The sequence below is a fragment of the Candoia aspera genome, chromosome 2, assembly GCF_035149785.1.
Source record: "Candoia aspera isolate rCanAsp1 chromosome 2, rCanAsp1.hap2, whole genome shotgun sequence".
NCBI classification, from domain to species: Eukaryota; Metazoa; Chordata; class Lepidosauria; order Squamata; family Boidae; genus Candoia; species Candoia aspera.
This window is the reverse complement of record NC_086154.1, coordinates 151,138,750-151,165,908: the sequence shown is the minus strand read 5'-3', so window position 1 is coordinate 151,165,908 and position 27,159 is coordinate 151,138,750. Positions and strand designations below refer to the sequence as shown.

Genomic DNA, 27,159 nt, shown 5'->3' with positions numbered 1-27,159 from the left:
TAGGATTTTATAGGTTGATCACAGCGTGTGACCCCGAACCATGCTTTTGGCTTTACAATTTTTATTTACGACATCCATCTAACACACACAGATTTTCTGATGGCCATTCATTGTTTGTGCAGGAGATGTTAATAACTTGCTCCCAATCACTCCAAAATCAACCATCTCTCCCTCCCAAGGAATGGGTTTACAGTAGGTTGATTCCTGGGGATTTTTTAATCCTAAACGACACACAAATACAGTTAGCTGATTTTTGTGTGGCAGTATCTTCTGGAGAATTCACAAAACCTCCAGGTTGAGACATTTTTATTATTCAAGTGATTGCAAGGCTGCTCCCGAACTGAGGGCTCTAGTGTGACCAAGCCAAAGCATTGATCAGCTATTCAGTCTTTCCCAACCTTATTATCTGTGTGCATGTTTGGGTGAGAGGGATGGAAGAAAATGCAGGAGGAAGGCCAATGGAAGACTTTGCCATCTGTACCTCTTGTCAGAGCTGCGTTTGAAGCATGGCCAATGTCCAACAAAAGCCCCCTCCACGCTCATCCTAAAGTCCATGTCCTGAAGAACACTGCTGCCCTTGCCCCTTGCTCAGCCTCTTCTTGAGAAGGGATGGTCCTAAAATGGATCCCTCCATCCCTATTGAATTGTTTTGGTAACAGGTGGGTGCAGAGCTGCTGGCCCACTCACCAAAGAGAGTGGAAAGTTTTGGCTGCCAGGTTCCAGCCCTCAGATCAGGGAAGCTGAGGGAGAGAGTCAGGCATAGACCCAGAGAGAAAATGTGTGCAATTCTCTTCTTTCAGAGCATCCGGAATGAGCGACATGTAAACATTTACAGGCCTTGATTGTGAGGCCAAGACTAAGGTTCCTGTCCCAGGAGGCTGCTTGGGCTCTGGGGGGGAAGAGGCTCTGTGTAGTGTGGGAAGGATTGGTGATGGGAGGGGATAAAGCTTCTGCTGGCATCTCCCTGTTTATCTGAGCTCTGTTTCTTCTAACACAGACCTCCATTCCCTTCAGTTTTGGAGAATGTAGTTGGATAATTGGTCAGCCTCAGCGGAGACCAAAACCTGTAAGGAGGTGATCAGGAGAAGGCCGCTCCCTGCCTTCCGATACCTGAAGCCCTGTCCCTTAAAGGTAAGCCCAGGTCTTACTTCCAGCCTGAATCTTCAAGAAGCTTTCCTTGTCAAAAGAGACAATGTGTCTGGTGTAAACATTAGAATTATTGGATTCATGCCTCAGCCCCAAAAGGAGGTACCCCATTTCCAGAATGCAGGAACAGCTGGCTCTCCTTGCTAAAGAAGGGATTCCTTTGAAATAGCTGGTAGAAATTCAGTAGGTGACTTTCCTCAGCTGTTAATGCCCCAGGAGAGGTGGCAGGAGAAGAGGAGGAAAGAAGGTAGAAAGAGGAATTATGAGACTTGGAGCAAATGTCTCTCTTTCTGCGTGTTATGTATTGTGGCAGAAAGAACCTGAGATAACCTCCTCTGTCAGCTTACCAGGTGGGGCCCTTTTTTCATATCCGTCACTGATTTTCTGGTTTCTGGTTTCTGATTTTCTGTGATTTGTTGCTTTGCAATGGGGTATCTGTACTGTTTATTATATAAAACTTAGGTACGTTTTGTTGCAGGAAAAAAAAGGTCATACCCAGAAAAAAAAAGGTAAGTTTTGTTGCAGGAAAAAAAAAGGTCATATCCCCTCCATCCTGGTGATGGGGAGAAAATTGGAATGGCATATTCCCAGATTTCTACATATACAGTATATTCCACATACTGTTCCTCAGTCTCTTTCCTACTCACACTCATCTCCCCTGCTTATCCCCCAGTCAAAACAGTTGCCAATTTCATCAACGGGTACACAGGTGGTCAGTCATCCTTGTGAATGAGCACCCACTTTTTAGAACAGTGAACGATGGAAGTATTTTTTTTAAAAAAATAGCTTTGGATCTGCTGGCAATTGTTTCTTCTTCTTAGAATCAGGGTTATCATATGGTTGTACAGGAGGAGTTTGCTTATGTTGAATTCTTCAGTGCAGGCAAGTCACACAAATCCTTCCATATAGCCCTCCCCATCATTCTATTCCCTTTCAGGATGAGCAATACTATGTAATACACAGAAAAAGAGGAAGAGCAGTCAGCAAAATAAATCAAAGGAAATCTAACTAAATGTAGTTTACACCAATGCTATTCACTATATCCCTCCATGTCTTGCTAGCTTCTACCACATTCACGATTTATTCTTTAAACTTCTCCCCTCTTTCTTTTTTAGGATGTCATTAAGTCTCCCCCTCTCTCATTCTCTCTCTTAACCATCTGCAGCCGATAAATGAGCTCTCAGGGAAGGGATTGAGATGTTTCTCTCTGGAGGTTCTACTTCTGAGCCTGCAATCCATTGAGAGATTGTTCTGTAGAATAAGATCTCACAACTTTTCTTTTCCAGATCAAAGCAATGGAATAACGTTACCGTTGAAGCAGGGTCACTGGCTTCCTCCCTCCCCTGTTTTTTCACAAGAGTATTCTGGCTAGGATAAAGCTAGTTTGTGGTTCTCTTTGTGTGCAGCAAATAACAAAATGGGAGATGATCTACGTGCATGTCCATTATGCTATTCCCATTCAGATAAGCAATGCTGTACAAAGGACAGAAAGAGAGTACGAAATAGTACTCAAAAGAAATTAAAAAGGTAAAGGTAAAGGTTTCCCTTGACATGAAGTCCAGTCGTGTCCGACTCTAGGGGGCGGTGCTCATCTCCGTTTCAAAGCCGAAGAGCCGGCGTTTGTCCATAGACACTTCCTCCGTGGTCATGTGGCCAGCATGACTACACGGAATGCCGTTACCTGCCCGCCGAAGCAGTACCTGTTAATCTACTCACATTTGCATGTTTTAGAATTGCTAGGTTGGCAGGAGCTGGGACTAGCAAGGGGAGCTCACCCCGTCGCGCGGATTCGAGCCGCCGACCTTCCGATCGGCAAGCTCAGCAGCTCAGCGGTTTAACCCGCAGCGCCACCGCGTCCCTTTTTTATGTGTGCAGCAAATAACAAAATGGGAGATGATCTACATGCATGTCCATTATGCTATTCCCATTCAGATAAGCAATGCTGTACAAAGGACAGAAAGAGAGTACGAAATAGTACTCAAAAGGAATTAAAATGAAGAGTTAAATTTAAATTAAATAATTAAATTGAAATTGAAGAAATTGAACTGAAGAGGAACTCTTACGGAATCTAGCATATATTAACAAAAGTCACTATACTTCTCTTTACTATCTTTGCAAATCCTTTTTGTTTCCACCACATCCCTATACCAATTCATATACTGCCTTTTGTTCTTTAAACTTTTAACCTCTCTCTTTTATAGGATCTCATAAACTCCATCCATCTTCCCCTTTCTTTTGACATTTTGACTCTTTCTTCACATATTTGATTAGCAATTTGAGTCTCATTCATTATCTCTCTATGGCCAAACTACCTCAATGTACTTTCCTTGCATTGGTCACTGATTTTCTATTCAATCCACATTCATTCAGCATCCTTTCATTCATCTTTTTGTTTTGCCGCAGGCATTAATTAAGTACACCTTTCCTACTTCATTCAACTATTTTTATGGTTCTCCTGGCACACCTGACTCTCATGCCCTATAACACAGTGGGAGAAAGCACACTCTTTTGCACAGCTATTTCTACTTTTCTTTCTTTCTTTTTAACCAATATTTGTTATTTGCAACAGACCAACGTACTAAGAGCATATGTATGCCTTAAGATTTTTCTGTCCATTTCCCCCTCTTTAATAAACACTCTCATGAGGTACACACATTCACCTGCTTGCTCCAAATGTTGAGGCCATTTACTTGCAATAATTTACTTCATTGCCCACCAAATGAAACCAGCTTGGTCCCTGATATGTTGAATTGCATCGTATGGCCTATCATTCAGTTTCTCAGCCAACAGCACGGTATCATCTGCATACAAAAGGCGCAAATGTTCATGTCTTTGAGTTATACATCTCTGGTGCCAGAAGGGCATGAGTGACTCTTGCCAGAGCTCCTGCTCCAAGGAGAGCCACAACTGGCGCACCAGCACAAATTGCCACTCCCTGAAAAGTAGGTAGGGAACACTGTCCTCTGGCAGATAGTGATCCTTTGAAAGTGCTGTGGCGTCAACAGCATCAGTTCCAACACCTATCTCAGTAACAGCAACTGTTAATTCTCAAAGGCCTTATTGAAAGAATTAGGTTTTCACAGCTTTCCAAAAGGATAGGCGCCAACTGAACTTATTTATTTGTTTGTTTGTTTGTTTGTTTATTCGATTTCTATAGCCGCCCTTCTCAACAAATGACTCTGGGCGGCTTGGGGAGCAGGGTAGTCTGTTCCATAAAAGAGGGCAGCCATAGAATAACATTGTCTCCAAGACCCTAAGCCTCTCATACCATCCCATGTGGATGGAAGACAATGAACATCCTGACCCAGGATGAGTGTAGAGGATGGGTAGGCTCCATATGGAGGAGATGCTCCTAAAGGTCCTTGGAACCAAGCTAATGAAGGGCATTATAAAACCAGCACTTTGAATAGTATCTGAAGAACTATCAAAATCCAATATAATGCCCACAACACAGGTTAATGTGGCTGTAACTGCTACAGGTAGTTCTTGCTTAACAACCACAATTGGGACCAGAATTTTGGTTGCTAAGCAAAGCGGTCATTAAGTGAATCTGACCCAATTTTACGACCTTTTTGTGGTGGCCATTAAGAATATCATAGCAGGCATTAAGCAAGCCATGTGGTTGTTAAGTGAATCATGCAGTTCCCCATTGATTTTGCTTGCCAGAAGCTGGTTGGAAAGGTTGAAAATGGTGATCCTGTGACTAGGGGATGCTGCACGGTCATAAATGTGAACCAGTTGCCAAGCGCCCAAATTGTAAGCACATGAGCATGGGGATGCTGTGATAGTCATAAGTGTGAGGATCAGTTGTAAGTTGTTTTTTTTCAGCACCTGAAAGTCTGAACCATCACTAAATGAATTGTTGTTAAATGAGGACTACCTGTACTACATTTTGCATCAATTGTCATTTCCAAATTGCCTTCAAAGGTCGCTCTACATAAAGTACTTTGCAATGAGGAGGAGGGGTGCTAAAATGCCAAACCTCTCCCCATCTGCTGTGCATCGTAGCATCTGTTCCATTGACCTTGCTGTCTCTTAGGAAGAGTGCCTCTGCATTCCCTGTGGGAATTTTATTTGCCAGACATTCTGTTTCTGTGCTTATTGCTCACCAAATTAAAACTCTTATCAGAAAAAAAGGTCTTCTGGAACAGCTCAAAATGGGATGAACGGTGATAAGATGTCCCAGAGAGAACATCTAATTCCTATCATCCATAAACTATTTTCTCTCCTATGTATTCCTGTGTTTTGACAGAAGCTATGAAGTCTTTCACATGAACATTGTGGTCCACTAAAGATTAAGGGAAGGAAGCCAAGTTTCTATAAAATTCCTCCCACCCAAATGCCGCATTTGGTTGTACCTGCTAGAGAAACCTGATGCAAAGGAGACTGGAGCAGATAGAAATACAGTGCCAGGGTCCCTCACATACCAGTTTTTCATTAGCCTCAGTCAATGCAGACAAGGCAAAGGATTATGGGAATTGCAATCTAAGATGACTTGAGGGGGCCATGTTACTTTCACTTGCTTCAGTCTCTTTTTATCTGTTCCTGAAGCAGAGGACAACCCAACTTCCACGGCTCTGTGTACTTCTTTCTCCCGGTGGGGTTATCTACTGTTGTTACACAGAGATACTTCTGCAAGTGCACCTTGTCATGCAGAGCTGCCAGAATTACCTCTTCTTTGAGGAAACTAATGAGACATTGACATGTTGATGCAAGCAATGTCCACTTAATAACTACCAGGGCTTTGTTTTAGTTCTCACACACCCAGTTCAAGCTGGAGCTAGGAAAATACATAAGCAGTGATAGCTAGGGTGTTGCCATGGCTGCTTTGAAGGAGAAATATGAGCTGCCACATCCAGCCAGTATAAACAACAACTAGCCATTAAGATACAAGAAAAAACCTTCTTTAGACACTGGATCATGGGAAAGTTCCCACTGCCTGAGAAAATAAACTTGGGGCAAGGCAGTTCAATAGCAGGAAATGCTCCCAACATTGTGTGGAATAGACAAAACCTTAGTCAGTAAACCTTCAAACACAATAACATACCCTGTAATTAACTGCATGTAAGTGTGTATGTATAATTTCACATTCCATAGAGATACTAGTTCATGGTCCATGAGTCCAATGGTGAATGAACTTTTTCATAGCACTTGATGCCAATTTTCTAATCTTCATTGCTTTGGATAGCGCCTGTGAAAAACATCAGGATTCTGGAGGCCCATGTCAGCCCTTCAAAGTGGTCTAGATCAGGAAACAGAGACCACAAGAAGACTAGAACTCAGCTTTATTGAGATGGGCTATATTAACAGAAACTTGCAAGTCTGACTGTGTTCTTCCTCCCCTCCCTCTTATACCCCAGTGAGTCAGGGGGAACCAGCCTGAGTCTCTTCCTAATACCACCTCCTTTCCAGGGCTCAAGGAAAGCTTCTGCCCTTTTTGTCTTTGTGATGGCTTCTGAACATTTCTCTCAAAACCATCTCCATGGGTCTCTACATCTCTATATGAAGCAAGATTTGGGGCAATGGTGAAGGATATTCCACAAATATTTTGTTGCCTGAAATGGAAAATACAAGTATCACCTTATCTAAGAGGCACGGGCCACTAGGACAGGTTTCCCCAACTCAGTGTCATCCAAATGTGTTGGATGTTGGTCCTTTCCTGTTTTTCATAACATCTGAGAATGATGGAAGTTGATGTCTGAAGGCATCAGGCTGAGAAAAGTTGATCTAGAACATTCAGTTGTGAAATTCCATTGATATTAGAGCAAGAGAAATTAAAATAAGTAGAAAGGACCTAGTTATCAAGAAGTAATAGAAAAAAATCTATAGTTTCCCTTTAGCAACAGCAAAAAGAGAAGGAAAGGTCTGACTCCACAAGATACTACTAAAATCTTGTGCCACCTAGTGGCTGAATAACATAATGACATTATCCATGTGGCTGTCCTCTTTTATTTAAAGTAACAGCATTACCATTGAAACCATTCATGTAATCACTCATCTTAAAATCTCAAAGGCCTCCAAAAAGCAAAATAAGATTATGCAATCATCTGAAGAGTAGCATCACTATCATCACAAGATGATTCTGGCCAATCTCACTGGACAAAATGGGATTTTCAGGTACTATGTGATGATAACTTTGGGGAGAAAACAGATGTAATAGTTCTAATTCTAAATAGAATATTGTCTAAAAGTTCTTTCTGAATTGGGTTAGTTTTTGCTAAACTGTGTTAATTTTAGAAATGTTCACCATTACTTTTAGCAGGTTATCTGAAGAGGTACAGTATTTATTTTCTAGGTCAAACTACTTTGGAATGAGCTGATTCTCCAGGGGGTGGCATGAGTATTCTGATTTGGTTTCCCATTACAAATCTGTCTAAGCATATCCTGTAGTTACCAGTGGTTATTTATACCTGTGCAGCAATTTGTGAGTCTTCCTGTCTCCCGTTTTCTTTGCAATTTATTATCTATATCTGAGGGTGCTTAAGGTTAGTGTAAAATGGATAAAGTGGTAAAGATGTCTAGAGTGCAGGAACTGAGCTATCATCAGCTGGGTTACTTTTGTCACAACCAGGTTACTGAAATTCCAAAAAGAGGCTTCAGAAGGATTCTGTTCCCCATCCTGATCTGGTCTATAGCAGTTAGCTTCAGCACTTACCACTGAAATTTTAACGATGGAGTTATCTTTGACTTTGCTGGCATTTACATTCTCCAGGCAGGCTTTTTTGTGTTATTAGTAGACAGATGCCCCATGTCTGCAATATTCCGACATGCCTAATTCCCAATTAATCATATATATATATATATATATATATATATATATATATATATATAGCGTGAAGTTAAATCTAATAATGTATTTACAGAACTTCACCCATCAGGAATTGTGATAAGGCAGGATTCTTAGTAGCTGGAATTTTGTAAGCACTTGATCGTAGAGAGATATTGAGAGTACGGTTTATCATCGTATTACTCAAATCCATTTTTTCAACCCCACTAGGTAGACCAGACCATGAAATCAACCACAGGAAGGCTAAAACTACTTTTATTGAGATTGGCTATAATAACAGAATCTTGTGAATCTAATTGTGCAGTACTTCATTTTCCTCCTTATAGGTCAGTGAATTAGGGAGGTGTTTGCCTGAGCCACTTGCAAATGTTATTTGGATGTTGTGGACTTAAAAAATGTTTCAGCCCCCTTTACCTTCATGGAGAAAAGCTATCTATCTATGTGGTCACTAGGAGTCAAAAATGACTTATATACACATAATCCCTCCCTCCCTCCATCCTTTGGCCTAGGCAACAGCTTCTACATATCTCATCAAGGTCATCTTCCTTGCTCTCTACAATTTTGGTGTGTTCCTGTGTAGGCCAATAATTACATAGGGCCATTATCTCTTTCCAATGAGAACAGAACAGCAATAGGAAGTTTCTCACTCCATTAAGATAAGACTTGGTGCAACCATGTTTTATTATGACACTATCCATGCATTTCCAATTGTATCTACTACACTGTATTGCAACTCCCATTCATTTCTATGAGGCCTGGATATAAAACTATCCTTATGATAGGAATACATGAAGCTGCTGGGTGAGATCATCCGTCACCATGGGATGAGGTATCATCAATATGCTGATGATACCCAGTTATATATCTCCATCCCGGATGAAGTAAGTGATGAGGTCTCCACCCTTTCCAGGTGCCTGGGGGCTGTGGGGGCCTGGATGGGGAACAACAGGCTTCAACTGAACCCTGGTAAGACAGAGTGGCTGTGGATTGATGGCCCCTCAGGTTCCAGGAAGTTGTCATCTTTGGTTCTGGATGGGGTGGCACTGCCCCATTCAGAACCAGTGCGGAACCTGGGGGTCCTCCTGGACTCGTGACTCCTGCTCGAAGAGCAGGTGGCAGTCGTGGCCAGGAGGGCCTTTGCACATCTTCGGGTGGTGCGCCAGCTACGCCCATTCCTGGACCAAGATGCCCTCCGAACAGTCACTCATGCCCTTGTCATCTCCCATATAGACTACTGCAATGCACTCTATATGGGGCTACCCTTGAAAAGCATTCGGAAGCTTCAGCTGGTCCAGAATGCGGCTGCGTGGACAGTTATCAGGGCTGTAAAATCAGCCCAAGTGACACCACTGTTACGCGAGCTGCATTGGGTACCAGTTTGCTTCCGGGTCCAATTCAAGGTGTTGGTTATCACCTTTAAAGCACTACATGGCATGGGACCAGGGTACCTGAGGGACCGTCTCCTCCCCATAACATTCACCTGTCCCACCCGGTCAGGCAGGGAGGGCATGCTACGGACCCCATCAGCAAAGGAATTTCATCTAGCGGGGTCCAGGAGGCGAGCCTTCTCTGCAGTGGTGCCCGCCCTTTGGAACATCTTGCCCCCAGAGTTGAGACAGATTTCCTCACTCCTGGACTTCCAGAAGAAACTTAAGACCTGGTTCTGCTGCCTTGCTTGGGAGGGGGAGAGTGATAGCTCCACCTGGGGATGGCTGGCGCCATAGCACCTCTTAGTGATTATGTTCCGTCTCCACTTGGATTTTACAGTTGTTTTTACATATATTTTAATGGTAATTTTTAGATGGTTATGTTTTTAGTGTTATTTTATTGTAAACTGCCCAGAGTCCCCCACTGGGGGAGATGGGCGGTGATATAAATTTAATAAATAAATAAATAAAGCCCCAAAATCATATGTCTGTCTATCAATCTGGCATTCTTATTGTTACCCCAGATATAGGCCTCCCTCGCTTTATGCATAAAACAAGTTTACATAAAGTGAGACACTGAACTAGTAGGAAAAAAAAGTGAGTTGTAGGGTATGGTGTCAAATTTTGTAAGAGGTACATCATGACGCAATGAATTGTATTAGCATTCTTCATTCTGTTGTGCATAGTAGATTTGCCCAGGTTAAAAGCTTGTCCTAGGGCTGAGGACTCTTCATCAGCTTTGGCACAATGTAATATGTCCAACTTTGTTTCTAGTGTTAGAGAGGCCCTTTTCTTTTTTATTTTAGGTAAGATTGTTGGACAGGATTGATGGCTGTTTGACCCCATAGTAACAGTAGTAGTTATTGCAAGCATGGAAGTAAGCAGGACGCACAACGAGAGCAACTGCACAACACAATGGTAAATATGTGAGTGGGGGCAGAAAGGGGTTTTGGTGGGAAAATGTTCAAGCAGTTTTGGGGGTTTCAGACCTCTGGTGCAAATTGACTTTGTTTTTTTTAATTTGTTCAATCGTGTCCCATTCTCGGAGACTGCCTGGACAAGTCCCTGCAATTTTCTTGGCAAGGTTTTTCGGAAGTGCTTTGCCATTGCGTCCTTCCTAGGGCTGAGAGAAAGTGACTGGCTCAAGGTCACCCAGCATAAATTGCGTAATAGCTTTTTTTTTTTGCCTAAAACAAATTCTTGGATGAAAATTATCAGTTGCATACTAGCGAATTCACATAAGGCGAAGGAAACACCTTATGTGAATTCACTAGTAGACTTCTGCACTTACATCTGTGTACAGTGTTCCATATTAAAATCACAGCAACCCTGGCCAGCAGGCTGGATTATTGGGAATTACCACTCGTGCAATATCCTTTGCCAGGACTGAATGTGGTAATTTGCTTTATCTCATTGCCAGCAAAAACACAGTGTGAGGGGCCAGTTTTAGGACAGAGTAAATTTAGCAAAAATCTGGCAAAATTATTCAGTAAGTTCAGTTGTTCAGAGCTGGATTCTCCATCGCTCAATGCCATCTATCGTACGAGTCCAGCCAAACCTCCCATCTTTTCTGCAAAAGGGTTTTTTTCCCCCAAGAATGTCATGGTTTAAAATAGGTATACTGTATGTGATTGATTCTCTCCATGGGACTTCTATGGGAAAAAATTAATAGCAGCTTCAGCAAACAGTAAATCCCAAGACAAATTGTCTAGCGTAAAATGAATGCCAATTTGTACTGGATAAATTCTATCCAGCCAATAAACATTAAACCAAAATCCAAAGGGTGAGATCCAAAGGACCACATATCACTTCCTTGTCAGCTTGAGAGTCTTTCAGCTCCTGCTCCTGGCAGCATCTCATCTTCTTTTCCCATCTTCTTTCTGATGCAATTCTATTGAAGTACCAGGGACGGGATGCTGCTGAGAAGAAAAATGGCCACCCCACTTTATACAGAGATGGAAGTCCTTACATTCAAGCACAATAGGGCCTTTATGTTCATTGGCGAAAATAATTGGCTTCAAAGTAGGAGCGGATCTGGAGAGAGAGAACCTCAGAGCTATTTACACTGGAGATTTTCCCATACATCTCTGTAAATAAAAGGCTACAAAGAGACATCCTTGCCATTTGTGGTCAGGGAGACATCTGAAATTTTGAGGGAATTTTAGGGCTATTTTATTTCGGCTATTTTGCCAGAAAGGGTCCTCATTCACAAATGAGCTATTTACAAAACACCCATTTCCCAGAACCAAAATAGTGAGGCTAAAAGCCAAATAAATCAATAAAGAGCACAGATCAAGGCAGAGATGGCTTCCCCTCTCCCAAAAGCCACTTTTTCAAAACTGTAAATTTATGCTCCCAACAGCACCACCCTACCCAGAAGAGAACTGATCAGAGGAGTCAGAAAATAATAATCTGACATAGTGGAGAATCTGTGTATCGCAGGGTTAAGATGTTGGGATATTGGTTTTGCAGAGCTGCAAGAATACCAAGCTCACTGAACCCCAAGATCTCAGTTATAATTTGGCCAAGAAATTATGTTCAAGTGAGGGGTGGGGTCTGAGGCTCAAACATCAGTTCACAAATTTGCCCCTTTGAAACCCAACAGTGTGTCCATTTCAGCAGATGCTTAGAGGAAGACCCCACATCTTCATGTCCTTGAAGGAAAGCATGAAGTGGAGTAAAGTCTCCCAGGGAAGCCCATCCATCTGTTTCTTTGCCTTTGTCTTGTCCAGATGTTTTTCTACTTCCTAGGCTCGTCTACAGCTCTACTGTTCCCTGGTAGTCTCCCATCCAAGTATTATTCAAGCCCCAGACTACTTCGCTTCCAAGCCCAAACAAGATCAGCCAGAGACTGTCAACTCCAGGATCCTCCCCAGTTAAAACACAACCAAATTATAAATGAATAGGAGGGAAGGGAGTCTAACTAATGCCAAAGAGAGTGTCTGTGGGCACATACTGGTTCCCACTGAGAACTGCACTACTAAATGCTTACTTCTTTTTCTTCCCACGAAAATAAATTTGGGCATTTTGAGAATGTGATATTTAAGGTAGGGATTTAGAAGAAGTCTGGTGGGAGCAAATTTGGACACTTCATTCTCAGGAGATCCATGTCAGGAACAGATGAATAGTTTCCTTCCTCTCTTTTAAAAAAAAATCTCCTGAGATGCATGTGGATTAGACTTATTTGTTAATTCAATGATTCCATGGTTATTCCAAGAAAGGCTGCAAAAAATAGATCATCTGACTGGAAGAACTAAGTGCTCTATGCTAAAGAACAGTAAATGGAAGATATCTCCCAGGGAATCACATAAAATGTGATTGTAAGTCTGATTTAACTTCGCAAATGGTCTGCTTAATGTTTGCACCAGGAATTGTCCCCAAGAAAGACTGAAACAGAGCACATTTCACCTGGTATGTACATTCCTGCTTTGGAGAAGTTTACCTGAGCAAGATTCTTAGTCTCCCTTGTGGCTTTCTTTCCTTCTCTTTGACATCTCTATTCTACATGGTGTGCTCTTCATCTCCCACATAGAATACATGCCTACATGCACGCACACACACCTATTTACATACATATACATCACCAGGTAGCTAAAGACCTGGTGGCTGTATTTACACAACAGGCTGTCTTGGTTAGTTATGTGTGCGAGAGAGTGCGAGTTGTGAAAACCCAGCCCATTTGATTGGTCCACAATTCAGAGTATCATATGAATGCAGAAAAAGGGTTAATTCCACAAACCATCTGGAGAGTAACAAGGGGAAGGGAACACACTCCGTGCCTTTAATTCTTCTTATTATAAACAGTTCTATGACTGCCTTAAGAGGAAGCTGGAAATTATATCCTGATGGGCTGCAGCGTGCAGCACAAGGAATTTAACACTTTTTCCTGGCGCTGGCAGAACGCATGATGCGAGAGGCAGATGAGGGTCTGGTGAGAGGGTGAGGTCTAGGATTTAGGGGTTCTTCTCCCTGTTTCGGCAAAGGACGTGGGTTCACGCAAAGAAAGAGCTGGATGTTTGTTTTGGGCACGGAGGTGACAAGCACGCAGGTAAGACAGCGGTACATTGATTGGACTGAGAGGACACACTTTTCCAAGTTACGCAGAAGTCTTTCTCCAGCAGTTTCAAAGAGCTGCCAATTCGCATCTATATATAGAACAAAGTTACTTATTATCACAGATTTTTTAAAAATTCCTTTTGCCTTTTGGTTTGGAGAAGCTTTGTGTACAAGAGAGAGTGTGTCTATGCAGAGAATCATCTATTCTGCTTATAAATGTTGGGGGAGGGGTCCATGTAGCTGTTTAATCTTCACAACAAAGTGGAAGAGAGTTAGACAAAAGAAGTCAATACGGAATTGGCTTTCCATATCCAACCCAAGGCTGGACACATACCCAGCCTCAGAACCAAACACTCAAATGTGTCCTTGGCTGGGCTTCCTTCCATGCCATTGCTTGTAGGGAGTTGCCCTGTGGCAGACTGATGGCAGTGTTGACTGCTTCTCCCCAGTCCTGCATCCTGCAGGCTGAATAATAAAACATAGAACTGATGCCAACATTTCTACCAGACCCAGGTAGAGTCTGCCCATCTGCATCGTGCAGACAGGTGGGCAGACTGAGAGACCATCTTTCAGGAGAAGTCCAAGGGGAGGGAGCCAGGAATCAGACCTTCTCAATGGCAGACCCATCACTGGGGAATAGCTACCTACCTACCCACCCACCCCAACTGCATACCGGAGAAGCAATGTTGTCCTTTCTGGAAGCACTGAAGACATTTCCTTCAGGGCTTTGGGGCAGAGGATGCAACTTAAGTGGAAGCAGCCAATCCAGGGAGGAATATCTTGTGGTTTAGAGGCCAATATAATGGGTTTTATTTTGTTGATTTGAATCTTTGTTTTATGGCTGCTTATGCTTTTTATTTTATTGTGAGTTACCTAGATGCCTAGGAAGAGGCAGGATATACGTCATTGGACATCAAAAAATCTATGTACTGTATTGTACATATATTGTACTGCATATGTACAATACAATACTATGTATTGTAAACAACTTGATGATACATAATCAATTTTTAAAAAATCAAACAAATAAATATTTAAATAAATTTCCCGGGCTCAGCAATTCTGAGTTTGGTTAGAGTTTGGTCAGTTCATTTTATAAAAACATGAAACAGAATACCTCATAAACATAATGGGAGGCATATAAATTTAATAAATGATGATGATGATTATACATATTTTATAAAAAAGACTTTGCACTGAATCTTATTTAAAATGATATTGAGCTCTAACTTACGATTTTCCATCGCCTTTTTCCTAGGGTTGAGAAAGAATGATTGGCCCAAACTCATGCAGCTGGCTTCATGCCTAAGGCAGGACTAGAACTCAGGGTCTCTTGATTTCAGACCTGCAGCCTTTCACCACAACACCAAACTGGCTTTTGCTTAAGATCTACTTTTACTTTAAAGCCATCCTATGTAAAATCTGGGAAGGAGAAGGAAAGGTTCACTTCCCAGAAAATGACACTTTGTACCTGCTTTGCAGGAATAGTGTGACTTTTTAAAATGTTGTTTCATTATCAAAACACACTCTGTAGCTGCTCAGAAGGACTCTCTTCTGTTTTTCCACAAGCAAAATCTGATTATTTTAATGAAATTTTACTCACATTCCTCAGAAATAAATACAACTGTATTTAGTCATTCTTCCTCTCAAATAAATACGTTTAGGGCTGCAGTGTTGGTCTATGAAACAAGCTGAGACTTGAGACTGTAATGTTCTGATGTCCATCCTTGCTAGGCCTTCCTTTAAATTCCACTTTAAAACTGCCTTTAATACATCACATACTTAATACCAAATTCTGGACTTTTAAAAATCATCGATGGACTGGACATCATACCAGATTTTATTTTCTAATTGAACCTTACATTGAAACAAGTACCTATAAAATCTAGATTCTCAGGTTTCATGTTTTTAATTCAAGTTTCGAATCCTTGTGGTTGGGAGTTTGGAAACCTGCAGGCAGCTAGTTCAGAGGCCCATGCCAAAGGCTGAAGAAAAGGTTGTCTCAATTAGTGTTCCTTAAACTTTCTCCTCTCAGGACTCCTTCCCACTTAAAAATTATGGAGGGCCCCAAAAGACTTTTGTTTGTATGGGTTATATTTATCGATATTTACCGTACTAAAAATTAAAATTGACACATTCTCTGCCGCTACCGCTTCTCATGATTGTTTGATGGGATTTTAATATTATTTTTCAACATAGACTGGCAAAGAATTTTGATTTTGTGGATCTCTGAGAGGATCTTGGGGACCCCCAGGGGACTTAGGACCATACTTTACGAAACACTGGTCTAGATTGTTCCTAAGGCTAAATGGTGTGATATTAAATGCATCTTCCCCTTTAATGTTTCAGATAACTTTTTCATGCAAATGCTATCAAATAAAGGACAACTGATGATTGGGATTAGAGAGAAGAGGTGTCCTAGGGGTAGGGATGGAATTGGATGCTTTTGCTCCTGTGCTGCAGTCTTGAAAGGGGAAAAAATCCTTCTCTATTTGGATGGAAGAACATTGGTCAGTGGCACCAATGGCCAATTTTTCCTCTAAGCAAATATGGGTTTCAGAGAAAATGTTTTCCTCAAGGCTGCAAAAGAGGAAGGTATGTTACACTTCTGTTTCACATCAGATGTAAACTAAATAGTGATCAGTCCCTCTTCAGCTGATGCTTAAAAAAATACATTAAATGCAAATACCTATTTTTGGCTCCTACTGTGCAGTGCTATATATGGCTAATTAAATGTGGCTTAATTCAGAAGGCAGGTGCACAGCATTACAGCTGTAACTGGCTTGCATCTGATCTCTTGCAAGGCATACCTTGGAAAGAAACAAAATGGATTGCCTGAAATGAAATTATCTTGGCAAACAAGAGATTCTCACTGGCCCGTATTTGTTAATAGCTACTAGCTCTTGTAGCTAGCTTTGCAAGGACTTTATGCTCTTTTAACCCATTCAGACGCACTTTTTAATAGCTACAAAGATTTCCTTAGTTTGGCAAGATTGTTTCTTTTTAACTCATTCAGACTTACTTCTGAGTAACTTTACACAGCAGTTGGCTGACAGAGATTGCAAGAGGGTGTAATGATTTTCTGTCCTGTCTTGACTGACTTGACTGAAAACAGCCATGTTGGTTAGTTCCAGCCCCCACACAACAATAAATACCCTTAGCTATTTTAATCTCTCCTTCTCCCCTTGAAAGCCAGCATGAGAACGGAGAGGAGGAGAGTGGGGGGGAGGGTAAAGGAGCAGTGATAAAACCCAGATGGTGCTGCCCAAGAGGCCTGGGAGTGGACGCTGTTTACACAGGAACTAGGAGACCCCCATCTGTCCAGGGTTTATCTCTTGCTCTCCTTCTCCCTCAAGTTCCCATCGCAGTGTTAATCCAAATCTAAACTGGTTATTTGCCAACTCTGAAGTTTGCAAGATGGAAACACCCTTCAGGGTTTCTGTCTTGGTTGCTTCTCACTTGCAGCCGAGGGATGTCGGAGACATCTAGCCATCTTACGTGTGAGGCTTCTATCAGCTTTGTTTTCAGTTGGCTCCAAATGCTGACATGCAAAAGTGGAGTTTTCTTCTCTCATGAGTTATGATAATAAAAGAGCCCAAGGGAAGCCCCACAGCAAGTTTTGTATTGTTTGTGAAAACAGGTGGCTTTACTTGTTTCAGCGTGCATTCCTTATTGCTAAGGCCTTCTTGGGTTTGAAGCTGTTCATCCTCTGCTTCGTAGGTCTTCCAGGAAGAGGGCTTGTTTGCAGTCCATCCTGCTGGCAGCTTCTGCCCCTTTTCCCACAAGCATGGAGCCTCAGTCCTCAGTGCTGGTGCTGCTGTTACTGAGCCTGGCTAGGCCAGTTCTGTCAGGTCCTGAGCCAATCACTGGACCAAGATGTACCTATACCTTCATCTTGCCCCAGCAGAAGTTCACAGGAGCCGTGTGCTGGAGCAGTGTACGTCCTCCCCCTGAACCTCCAGGTCCCAACCGTAGTGCGGTGGAGGAGCTCCATGACCAGCTGAGCCGGCAGCAGGCCCAAATGGATGAGCTACGACGACTGGTGGAGGTGGACGGGGCCATGGTGAGCGAGGTCAAGGCGTTGCGCAAGGAAAGCCGCAACGTCAATGCCCGGGTCACCCAGCTCTATACTCAGCTGCTTCACGAGATCCTTCAGCGACGAGAGCGGCCAGTGCAGACCTCTCAGCTTGAAGGGCGCGTAGCCAATGCTTCTGCTGAGGCCGCACGGGTGGCTGCCAATTATCGTCAGCTGGAGGGGAAGTACAATGCTTTGGCTGCCCTTGTCAACAATCAGAGTGCCCTCATCAGCCGCCTAGAGAGAGAGTGCCAGCAAGGAGCAGCTAGCAGGGAGGTGCGCCCACAGGTACTGGCCAGAGGGAACTGGGACTCAGGAACCAGATGGGAGGACAAGGGGGTAGGCAGGGCAGAAAAAAGCATGGCTTCAGGATTATCAGGATAATGGTAGCTGATTTTTTTTAAAATTTGAAACTGGAGCTTCCTAAAATCACATGTTCTCCATGGGAAGCATTACTGTTTAATCTTCCATATACAGCTATCTGATGCTTTCTCAGTTTGTTGGGCTTCTACTTCCATAACTTTTAGCCAGAGGGCTGGTATCTGCTGTGTGCGACTTCAGGCAAGAACTTGTATGAAGGATTCTTCATCTTCCTCATTCCAAAAGTCCTTGTTTATAGAAAAGCAGAATGTCAGGAATCAAAGAAGCACAGAATGAAAGGATGGGAAAGGATCCTGAAGATTAGCTAGTCCAACCCCCTGGCCAGTGTAGGAATCCACCAGTCCAGTGTCCCTATCCAGCTTCTCTTTAAACTTCTCCAGCAGAGAGGCCACCACCTCCCAAGGCAGGTCTGTAATCCAGCTTTCTCCCTGTTGTGATGAACTTTTTACCATCAAGGGAATATTTTTGTTCTGAAGGCAACCTCCCACATTGTGAGTTCCTCAGAGTCCATGTTCAGGAAGTACTCTTGCATGTAGAACCAAATATGTTCGCTGTCTTGCTGTCTTCTCACAAGGAGCAACTGTCTGAAGCACTAGTGGGTGATCTCCAGTCCTCTCCTTTTCCAGAGGAATTATCGAAGAGCCGGTCTACTCGCCAGCTCTTCATTCCACCGCGGTCATCGGCTCCACCTTCAGTTTGCCATTTCTTTCCCAAATCCCATTTTTCTCATAGTCTGAGAAATATATTTGGGGTCTGATCCTGAAATCTTTTGGTTGTTTAAAACAAATCCTGCCTAGATGAACCTTCTGGTTATCTTTGTATGTTTAAATACATGTGTGTGTTTCCCTGCCTTGGAGAGAGCAAGCTTTTCTCATGTCTGTAAAAGCTACATGTCTGCACATCAGGCAGCAGTTAAGAACTCAGGAGTCCTGACAACAGGAAAAACTAACCTAAACCTAAACTGTATCTTACTTTCAGTCCTTGGACAACTTTCTTCCCACCTCAGCTGCAAAACTTGCTTTGTGCAACAACCACCCTCTCCTTCCCAAACCCAGGAACTCAATGAGGTTGGGGCAAAATTCAAATCTGTGCTGAGCTGACTCCAGGATTTTCTAGGGCCATATTTATAATGGTTTTAATTATAATATTTTTCTGGCTAGGCTTCTGGGCCAAACATCAGAGTAAGGGTGCAGAAAGGTTTTCCCATTGCTAGTTGAATCTCCTTTGCTGAGAAAAACTTCACCTGCTGAAATTTTGTGTGGGCAGCAGCTGCTGCTATAGGTCCAAGCTCAGAGGGAATAAAATGGTAATTGTGACAGCCTGCATTCAGCCCTGACTACCTGTAGGCTGTTCACATATCAATGCAGACATCCAAACAAACATGATGGAGATAAGTAGAAAGTGAAAAGAGAATGGATAGTTTAGTTTCCCATATTCTCACAGGAGAAGAAAGGCTGTTGAGCTTCCATCACAGAGTTTTTAGAACACCAGAAAGGACCCTGGAGTACTTTGATGGAGGAAGTGTAACGGCTGGCAGAACCTATAGTAAGGTGGATCTAGACCAGTGTTTCTCAACCTTGGCAACTTTAAGATGTGTGGACTTCAACTCCCAGCCAGCTGGGGAATTCTGGGAGTTGAGGTCCATATGTCTTAGTTGCCAAATTTGAGAAACACTGGTCTAGACCATCTAGGTTTATTGTTTTAATAAAGAATAACCGAGGCTAGTCAACCTAAATTGGACTGGGCAGTGTTATACTGCTGAAGACTTGTGTGTCTGAGGACAATTCCAGAGAAGCTGCTAGGTGATATCTGGAAGAAACTTTACTCAGCAGTGTTTGAGTGGGGTCAAAATCAACAAGCACAATCAGCATCACAATCAAAGTCCCAATCTTTTGTACAGGTGTCATGCACACATTCAAAAGGGACAGGGCTTACATTACAGTGCTCCAGCCACCATTCTTGTTGATTTGACCCAGCCACCTATGGACACCACTGGACACACTGAAGACCCAAAAAGAAGGATGCTTAGGGGAACTTTTTCTACTCAACAAAGTTAATCCTTCAGGGATTGAAGAGGATGGAAGGATAGACATGCTGCCAGGCAGAGCCAAGGGAGAAATCTTTTCCCAGTCTGAAAATATATGCTGGCCAGCTTCCATTCCCAGAATGGAAGCTGGCCAGCATATAATTCACCCTTTCCTTATTTTTAAAGTAGGATAGAGCAGTTCAAAAAAACTGTGTGGACATACCTATTAAAACAACATTGCCCACAGACATATATGCAATTAGAGAATTAGGCTATAATATTCAGTTCTCTTTGCAGTTTAAAAATCACGTGGCAGCATTACCAGAAGGGAAGCATTGGAATGCAGTTAGCTAAATGTAAATCTTGCTTGCAGAGCTAGACTGGGGAAGACTAGACTAACTGATGCCATTAGCTTTGATGTGTTTTCTTAATAAATGTCCCCCATCCAAAAATCTAAAGAAGTTGCTGTTGTCCATCAAATCCTATGAACCCACAGGAAGCCCCTGTGACAGTAATCATAGGGTGGAACAGATGTGGTTTGAACCAACCCATATTTCCAGCATTCCAAGTTAATTTGCTTTCAGGCCACCAGGGTGGGATGAGCAAAAGACTTCCTCCACACTTCAGGTCTATCATCTTAAGAAAATGGGATGTTTCTCCTCAAGGATATGGTCGTTGGATGAGATTGGTCCTCCTCTTTCCACAGCCACCTTTGGCACCAGTGGTTCCTCACAACCCTGCAAGTACCTCCAATGAAAGCAGAGCCCACTTTGACACCGTCAATGACATCCAGCGAGACCAGACGGCATCTGCCCAGCACTGGTCTGACAAAGCTCCCTCTCCGCTGGATGGCACTCCTCTGCTTCCTGCTGTTGAGCCCACCAAATCTATAGGTGAGGGAGCACACAGCTGCCAAAGAACACAGCTAAAGCTGTGCCTGACAGTCTGTTGCCATGGTGGGAACTGACCAGGACCTAGGTCACCTAAATGGGGAGGTAAAGCTATCCTTAAAATTGAAGAAGTAATGCTCCTTCACTTCATCTCCATCTGTCAGGGAGAGAAATCCAAGTTACCTTTCTCTCTGATGTTGGTATGATGATATATGTTTTGTTTTCTGTAGGGAATTATTCAGCTATGCAATTACTTCCACCCGTAATTGAAGTCAATAAGCGCAGGAACGGCTTAATGCTATTTATCAGTGTGAAATACAGATTAATGTGTAGGCTCTGGGACTCAAACAAAGCAGGAACATCCCGAGAATTCATTATCTTGTAACCAATTCACCACTTTTCTGTGCACTGCCTTATCCCCTGGCCCAAAATGTACACTGCATGTGCTTCATGCCATTCCTAGTATACCTTCAGACTGCTAACTAAAGGATGTTCCTTTCCTCAGATTCATCAGCTCTGGTTTTGAAAGTTGAAGTAGAATTACAGTATAAACCACCACAAGTAGTTTATTGTAATTTAGAGGGAGGATTCACACTTTTAACGTGAAGTGTTGGCCTTCTAGCCTCTCCCACCCAATACTGTTCTCCCTTACTTGTACTTGGAGCCTCCTGCTTCTTCCACAAAGCATCTGTAGACCAGAGCCAAAAAAAATGAATGCCGTTTACACTGACAACTATGCCCCACCCCTTTCATCTTGGAGATCCAAGCCCTTGATCTGATGTTCTAGCTTGGCTGAGCATCAAACAGCATTTGCTAAGGGAAAACCAATGATTTGTTGATAGGCTTTCAAAACTGACAAGGGCCTAAATGCCAGACCATGGCTTTCCAAGCACATAGGAGGCCCTTGGTGCAGGGGAGACATTCCAGCCCCCTTTGTCTGGGTCTCTCTGTGGAAAATGTGGCTTATGAATAAAGGCATGCCTGCCACAAGGCAAAGTACCAACAATGGTCCCTTAGCCCAAAATGTGTGGTTTTTTTAGGAGCCACGGCAGCATCAGTCACTTTGGAATAGCTCTATTTTGTTTCCTGTGCAGGGCCTTGGTCTGACTGTCAAGCAGCTCAACAGGATGGGCAACCCAGTGGCATCGTCATGCTGCAACCAGTTCATGCCCAGGGTATCATCCAGGTCTGGTGCGACCAGGAACACGATGGAGGCGGCTGGACAGTCATCCAACGGCGGCAGGATGGATCAGTCAATTTCTTTACCACATGGCAGCATTACAAGGTTGGGGGATGTGGTTTCAGGTACCCCCCCCCCAAGGAGAGGAGCTGTGATGTGGAAGGGTGCCCACATTGTGGGTACAGTGGAGTGGTCAGAATTGTAGGATGCACACTTCCTTGAAGTTAGTATTAGAGAGCTGAAGTCACATAGTTGGACTGGAAGTTAAAGGGTGAAGAGTCACCCATGACAAAGCTAGGAGCCAGGTTCACGAGCTGCCCTTCAGTGGGTCATCATAAGTAGCATTAACAGGAGAACTGGTTCGTGAGCCTCAAAGCCAAAGGCTCAGGCATATGTACTCTGGGGCCTGTGTACTATAATAGAAAAATGGTTATATGTTTGTATTTGTCCTCAGGGAGAAGGAATTGGGTAAGATTGTTTTGAACTTTAGTTTCTTGAGAAAGCCATAATGAATGGATTCATCCATAAAGTTAAGCCATAAACCATAATTCACAAAACATATTAAGCCAAAAACACACTAAGACACGTTTTGGCTTAGTAGGAGATAGGCACCTAACCAGGGATATAGGGCTGTTCTCTTAAGCACCCCAATGGCTCCAGAGATACTAGATGATCTTGCAAAGGAAGGAGATGGTGCTGAGTCCAGATGGCAGATAATTTTGGATACTGACCTGGGGTGGTATGAGTGCACATTCTGTGTATGTACTGTATATTTTCCTAATTTCCCATTCCAGAAGTATTCCAGAGAGAGTCATCTGCCTTAATGGGCACCCTTCTAATCATTTGCTTGCTGTGTTTTTCTTAGAATGGTTTTGGGAACCTGGAAGGGGAGCACTGGCTGGGCCTGGAATCCATTCACTTGCTGACCCGCCAAGGTTCATACATGTTGCATGTGTCAATGGAAGACTGGAGTGGGCGACAAGCACAGGCTGAATATAGTACCTTTGCTCTGGAGCCTGAGAATGACTTCTACCGGTTACGGCTGGGCAAATATCAAGGCAATGCTGGAGACTCTCTCTCCTGGCACAGTGGCCGACAGTTCAGCACTCTTGACCATGACCATGATGCTTACTCAGGTAAGAGGCATAAGTGCTGGCAGAAGCTGCTGGAAGGATACATCAAGAACTGGGCAGGAAGTCCTGTTGATAAAATAATTTAAGGAGCTGGACTGGAAGCCATTGGACTGTGAGTTCCAATCTTTCCTTAGGTGTGGAAGCTAGCTGGGTGACTGTGGCTAAGTTACTTTCTCTCAGCCCAATGTACTTCACTTGGTGGTGGTTGTGGGTAACATAGGAGAAGGGAGCATTATGGATGCCACTTTGAATTGTATAGATAAGGGTTTACTCATTATATTTTTATCCCTTTCTTTCTCCTTGGAGCTCAGATTGATGGGTGGGAGCCTTCTATTTGTTTCCTCACAAAAACTGTGAGGGAGGCTTCAGCTCAGGATCAACCAGTTGGGCTGAGCCAGCAACCTGAACCTAGGGCTTACATTCCGCTGGCCTATGGAACATCCCACTAGTTGCTTCCACATGAGAGTAAAGCAGGAGGAAGCTGCTGTGATGGGACTCAGAGAAAGGACTATGACATCTAGGATCATGAATACAAATCTGTGGCCAAAATATGGAACTCACTCCACATGGATCCATAAGATAAATCAACATGTGCAGACCATAAGGATGGAGTATTGTGAAAGGAAATTATCCTGCCTCTGAAGAGAATGGTTAGAGGGTTAGCTTATTTTTCCCAAATGACACAACATTATGTGGGTACGTATGTGTTTTCCATATCCTTAATTCAAAAAAGCCCAGATTGTTAGAATGTACAAAGAGATGAAACTGGCCCCAAGACCATGATTATATCCGTACTCAAATTTCAGCCAGTTTAAAAGATTTTGACCTATAAAGGCCATATGTTGTCTTGCATACATCAAGGAGACATCTGTCCTGCAAAACACATTATCTGGTTAGATATGCTGCCTCAGCAAAAACTTTCATTTTAGGAGACAAAACTAGCTCTTTTACTTCTGGAAAATCAAAGATTTCCAGGCAAAAGACTCAAAAGACCTTGTGCAGTTAGTCTGTCTTTCCCTCTTGAAGATTTTCTGAAGTAATTTATATCAAACATAATAGGAAAAAAATGAGAGGGGGAAAAATAGCAAGACAGCACAATCTGGGTTTCCCACTTGGCCTGGGCAGAATTCTGTATGCGGGGCAGGCTGGGTGCATAATAAAATCCTTGTCTGTTTTATGATTTAGCAGTTGACTTGTACTCTGGCCCTAGGTACATCATACTGTATTAGTTTCAGTGATGTCCATTGGTTTTATTTCTGTTTAAAACACAGTGTTGGTTCTTATTTCCCATTTTGTTGAGCAGTAGGAAGAGCAAGAATTGTGCTACATAAAAGAGCATTGAGAACCTGCAATATCTGCAATTCACAAGATATTAAAGGAGAGCTTAGGTGGGAAGCAAATTAATATTTCTAAAGCAGGCGTTAAACCTGCTCAATTCTGCGTCAGATTTCTAGAAGGGAGCCTGGGCATTTAAAAGATTTCACTTTCAGTTAATTATCTTTCTCTCATTTGTCTTCCACCATTTCAAAACTGGCTCCAAGCTGTTTCTTTTTTTTCTTTCCACTAATTGGAAGTTATGTTCATTCCAAATGCTGCTCGATACCACATAGCAAAACTGGAGAGAAACACACTGCACTGATAAAGCATCATCTGATCTATCTACAGGTAGTCCTCATTCAGCAACTGCAACTGGCAACTTGGTTGTTAAGTGAAGCAGTCGCTAAGTAAAAACACCATGACTGTGCTTACAATTTTACACAGGACAACATGTACTGATTGTAATGGCAATCACGTCAGAGAGAGAGAGAGAGAGACGCTGCCAAGGTTGTAAATGCATGCCTTGGTTGCATAATTGCTTTTTCACCACCGTCGTAACTGCAAAGAGTTGCTGTCCAAGGCAGCCACTAAGTGAAGACTACCTGTATTTATCTATCTAATCAATTGATATTTTATCAATGCAGTGCATTTTCTTCTGTTTTGGCATACGGTACCAAGCAGAGTAAATGCATATGAATGTATACACAAACTCACAGTACTATATTAATTAAACTCCAGATTACAGGAGGGAGCAGCTCATAACTTTCCTGAAATGTTTGTAAAAAATCCATAGAAATCCAATTCCCAAGGTTGCTTGGAATGAACGTAAGGGAATTTCTTGTGCACTTGTACTAAAGGTAAGCATGGATGGCAGCCTCTGAAGGTCTTAAGAAAATGCAGGTGCACTTTTTCCTGCCAAGGAATGGCCATATTCTCTCAGTAATTTTTTAGAGGTTGCATTGCATGCTAATACTGGGTTGGGCTGAAGCAGGGCCCAGAGTCAATGGATCCTCCCTCCCTCCCTCCCCCTCCTCCCCAGGGTATATAACATCTGCTGGATTTGCTTGATGTCTAAATGTATTATCTGCAAAAGGTATTTAAATTAGGCCAAGACACATCCAATTAAGCTCCATGTCACCCTGTGGCTTCCAGTTCTGCCCTAGGGTACCAAAAGTGTAGTGGCATCTGAATTCAAGGTTTGATGATCTGTTCTCCGGTCTCCCCCCACCCCACCCCGCATATTCTTTCTCCCTAGGGAACTGTGCCCATTACCAGAAAGGTGGTTGGTGGTACAATATGTGCGCCCACTCCAATCTCAACGGTGTCTGGTACAAGGGCGGTCACTACCGAAGCCGCTACCAGGATGGAGTCTACTGGGCAGAGTTTCGTGGTGGTGCCTACTCTCTCCGTAAGGTGGTGATGATGGTCCGGTCTGCGCAAGGCAACTAAGTTCCATTCTTAGCCACAGAAAAGAAGACAAACCAAACAAGAATCCAGATGGATGTACTTTATAAAAGAATTCACTGAACTCTGGATACACACTATGCTTTTTTATTCTCTAGGACTGACCTCAGGGGAAACCTCTTTCACTATCTGTGCATTGCACGGATTGGCTGGGGGCCTTGTACTTCACAGACTCACCAGCCCACCCACTTCTCAAGCCATGTTGCAGCTTTCATAGAATGTATTGCTTTCACCTTTCATCAAAAGAAGGTGCCAAAGGTATCCCAAATAGTGCTTTAAACCATTTTAAAACCTTTAAAATCTGGCAAAAAGAGAAAGCGCCTAGTATACTGAGACACCATGTGGCAGAAAGTAATATTGTAGGCTTTCCAAGATCTCTTATTTCAAAAATACTTTGGGCTTTTCCCAGCTATAGTTCTCTCCACCTCAAGAGAGGACTATAGCAGGGAATCCTGCCCTGCTACTCAGCACATCCTTGAGTCAACAGAAAATGATATTGGCATAAAATTTGCTGTCCTTGATGTTGCCAGCCCTAGTCCCTGCAGTCCACCCCAGTCCCTCCAAGGCAGTGTTTCTCAACCGTGGCAACTTTAAGATGTGTGGACTTCAACTCCCAGAATTCCCTAGCCAGCAATGCTGGCTGGGGAATTCTGGGAGTTGAAGTCCACACATCTTAAAGTTGCCACGGTTGAGAAACACTGCTTCAAGGTAACAAAACTTTCAACAGATTCTATGCACCCTGAGGCTGCCCTTGGAAAGGAAAAATAATTTCATCACCAGTACAGCCAAGGACAATTTTGATTTGTCTTATTCACAGGCTAGGGATGAGAAGAAGGCAGGGCAGGAGAAAAGAAAAAGACGTTGCCAGGGCACATTTGTCCCATGTTGAAATGCATGTGGGGACACAGCCTCTGAGATGCATCCTCACCCTTATCCTGGCACGGTGTCAGGGGAAATTCACTTCCTGAGGGGAGTTCTCTGGTCCGGCTCCAACTGGGAGTCTCAAAATGGCAGTGCAGCAATCTCCAACCTGCCTGTATGACATTAAAGTCTAGTCTAGTCTGACCAGAGCAGGGTTTATTTTTGAGGAGGTGCTTGTGTTAACTCTGCTAGATGTCTTTTAACGGCTGGTGTGGCTCATATTCTATTTCCTCTGCCTGCCCAGATAAAAATTCTGTTCCAGAGAAAATAAAATCCTGAATGTAAAATCTTGCAAATACAAATCCTGCAAATGAAGACAGCTGCATTTATTATGGATAACACTGCCTTGTGCACTT

The 27,159-nt window shown here is 43.0% G+C and overlaps 1 protein-coding gene across 2 annotated transcripts; it reads left to right on the top strand.

Moving 5' to 3' along the window:
* The first annotated feature begins 1,005 nt into the window (after positions 1–1,005).
* On the top strand, positions 1,006–27,118 carry ANGPTL6 (angiopoietin like 6). 2 transcript variants are annotated; one of them, XM_063294299.1, is made up of 6 exons: positions 1,006–1,131; positions 17,137–17,779; positions 20,605–20,791; positions 21,883–22,073; positions 22,834–23,104; positions 25,674–27,118. In XM_063294299.1, the coding sequence occupies exons 2-6, from the start codon at positions 17,204–17,206 to the stop codon at positions 25,865–25,867; spliced, it is 1,419 nt and encodes a 472-aa protein (XP_063150369.1). In that variant the 5' UTR covers positions 1,006–1,131; positions 17,137–17,203; the 3' UTR covers positions 25,868–27,118. The 2 variants fall into 2 exon arrangements, with proteins under 2 accessions (XP_063150369.1, XP_063150368.1); XM_063294298.1 differs by lacking the exon at positions 1,006–1,131 and adding an exon at positions 13,190–13,408.
* The last annotated feature ends 41 nt before the right edge of the window (positions 27,119–27,159 follow it).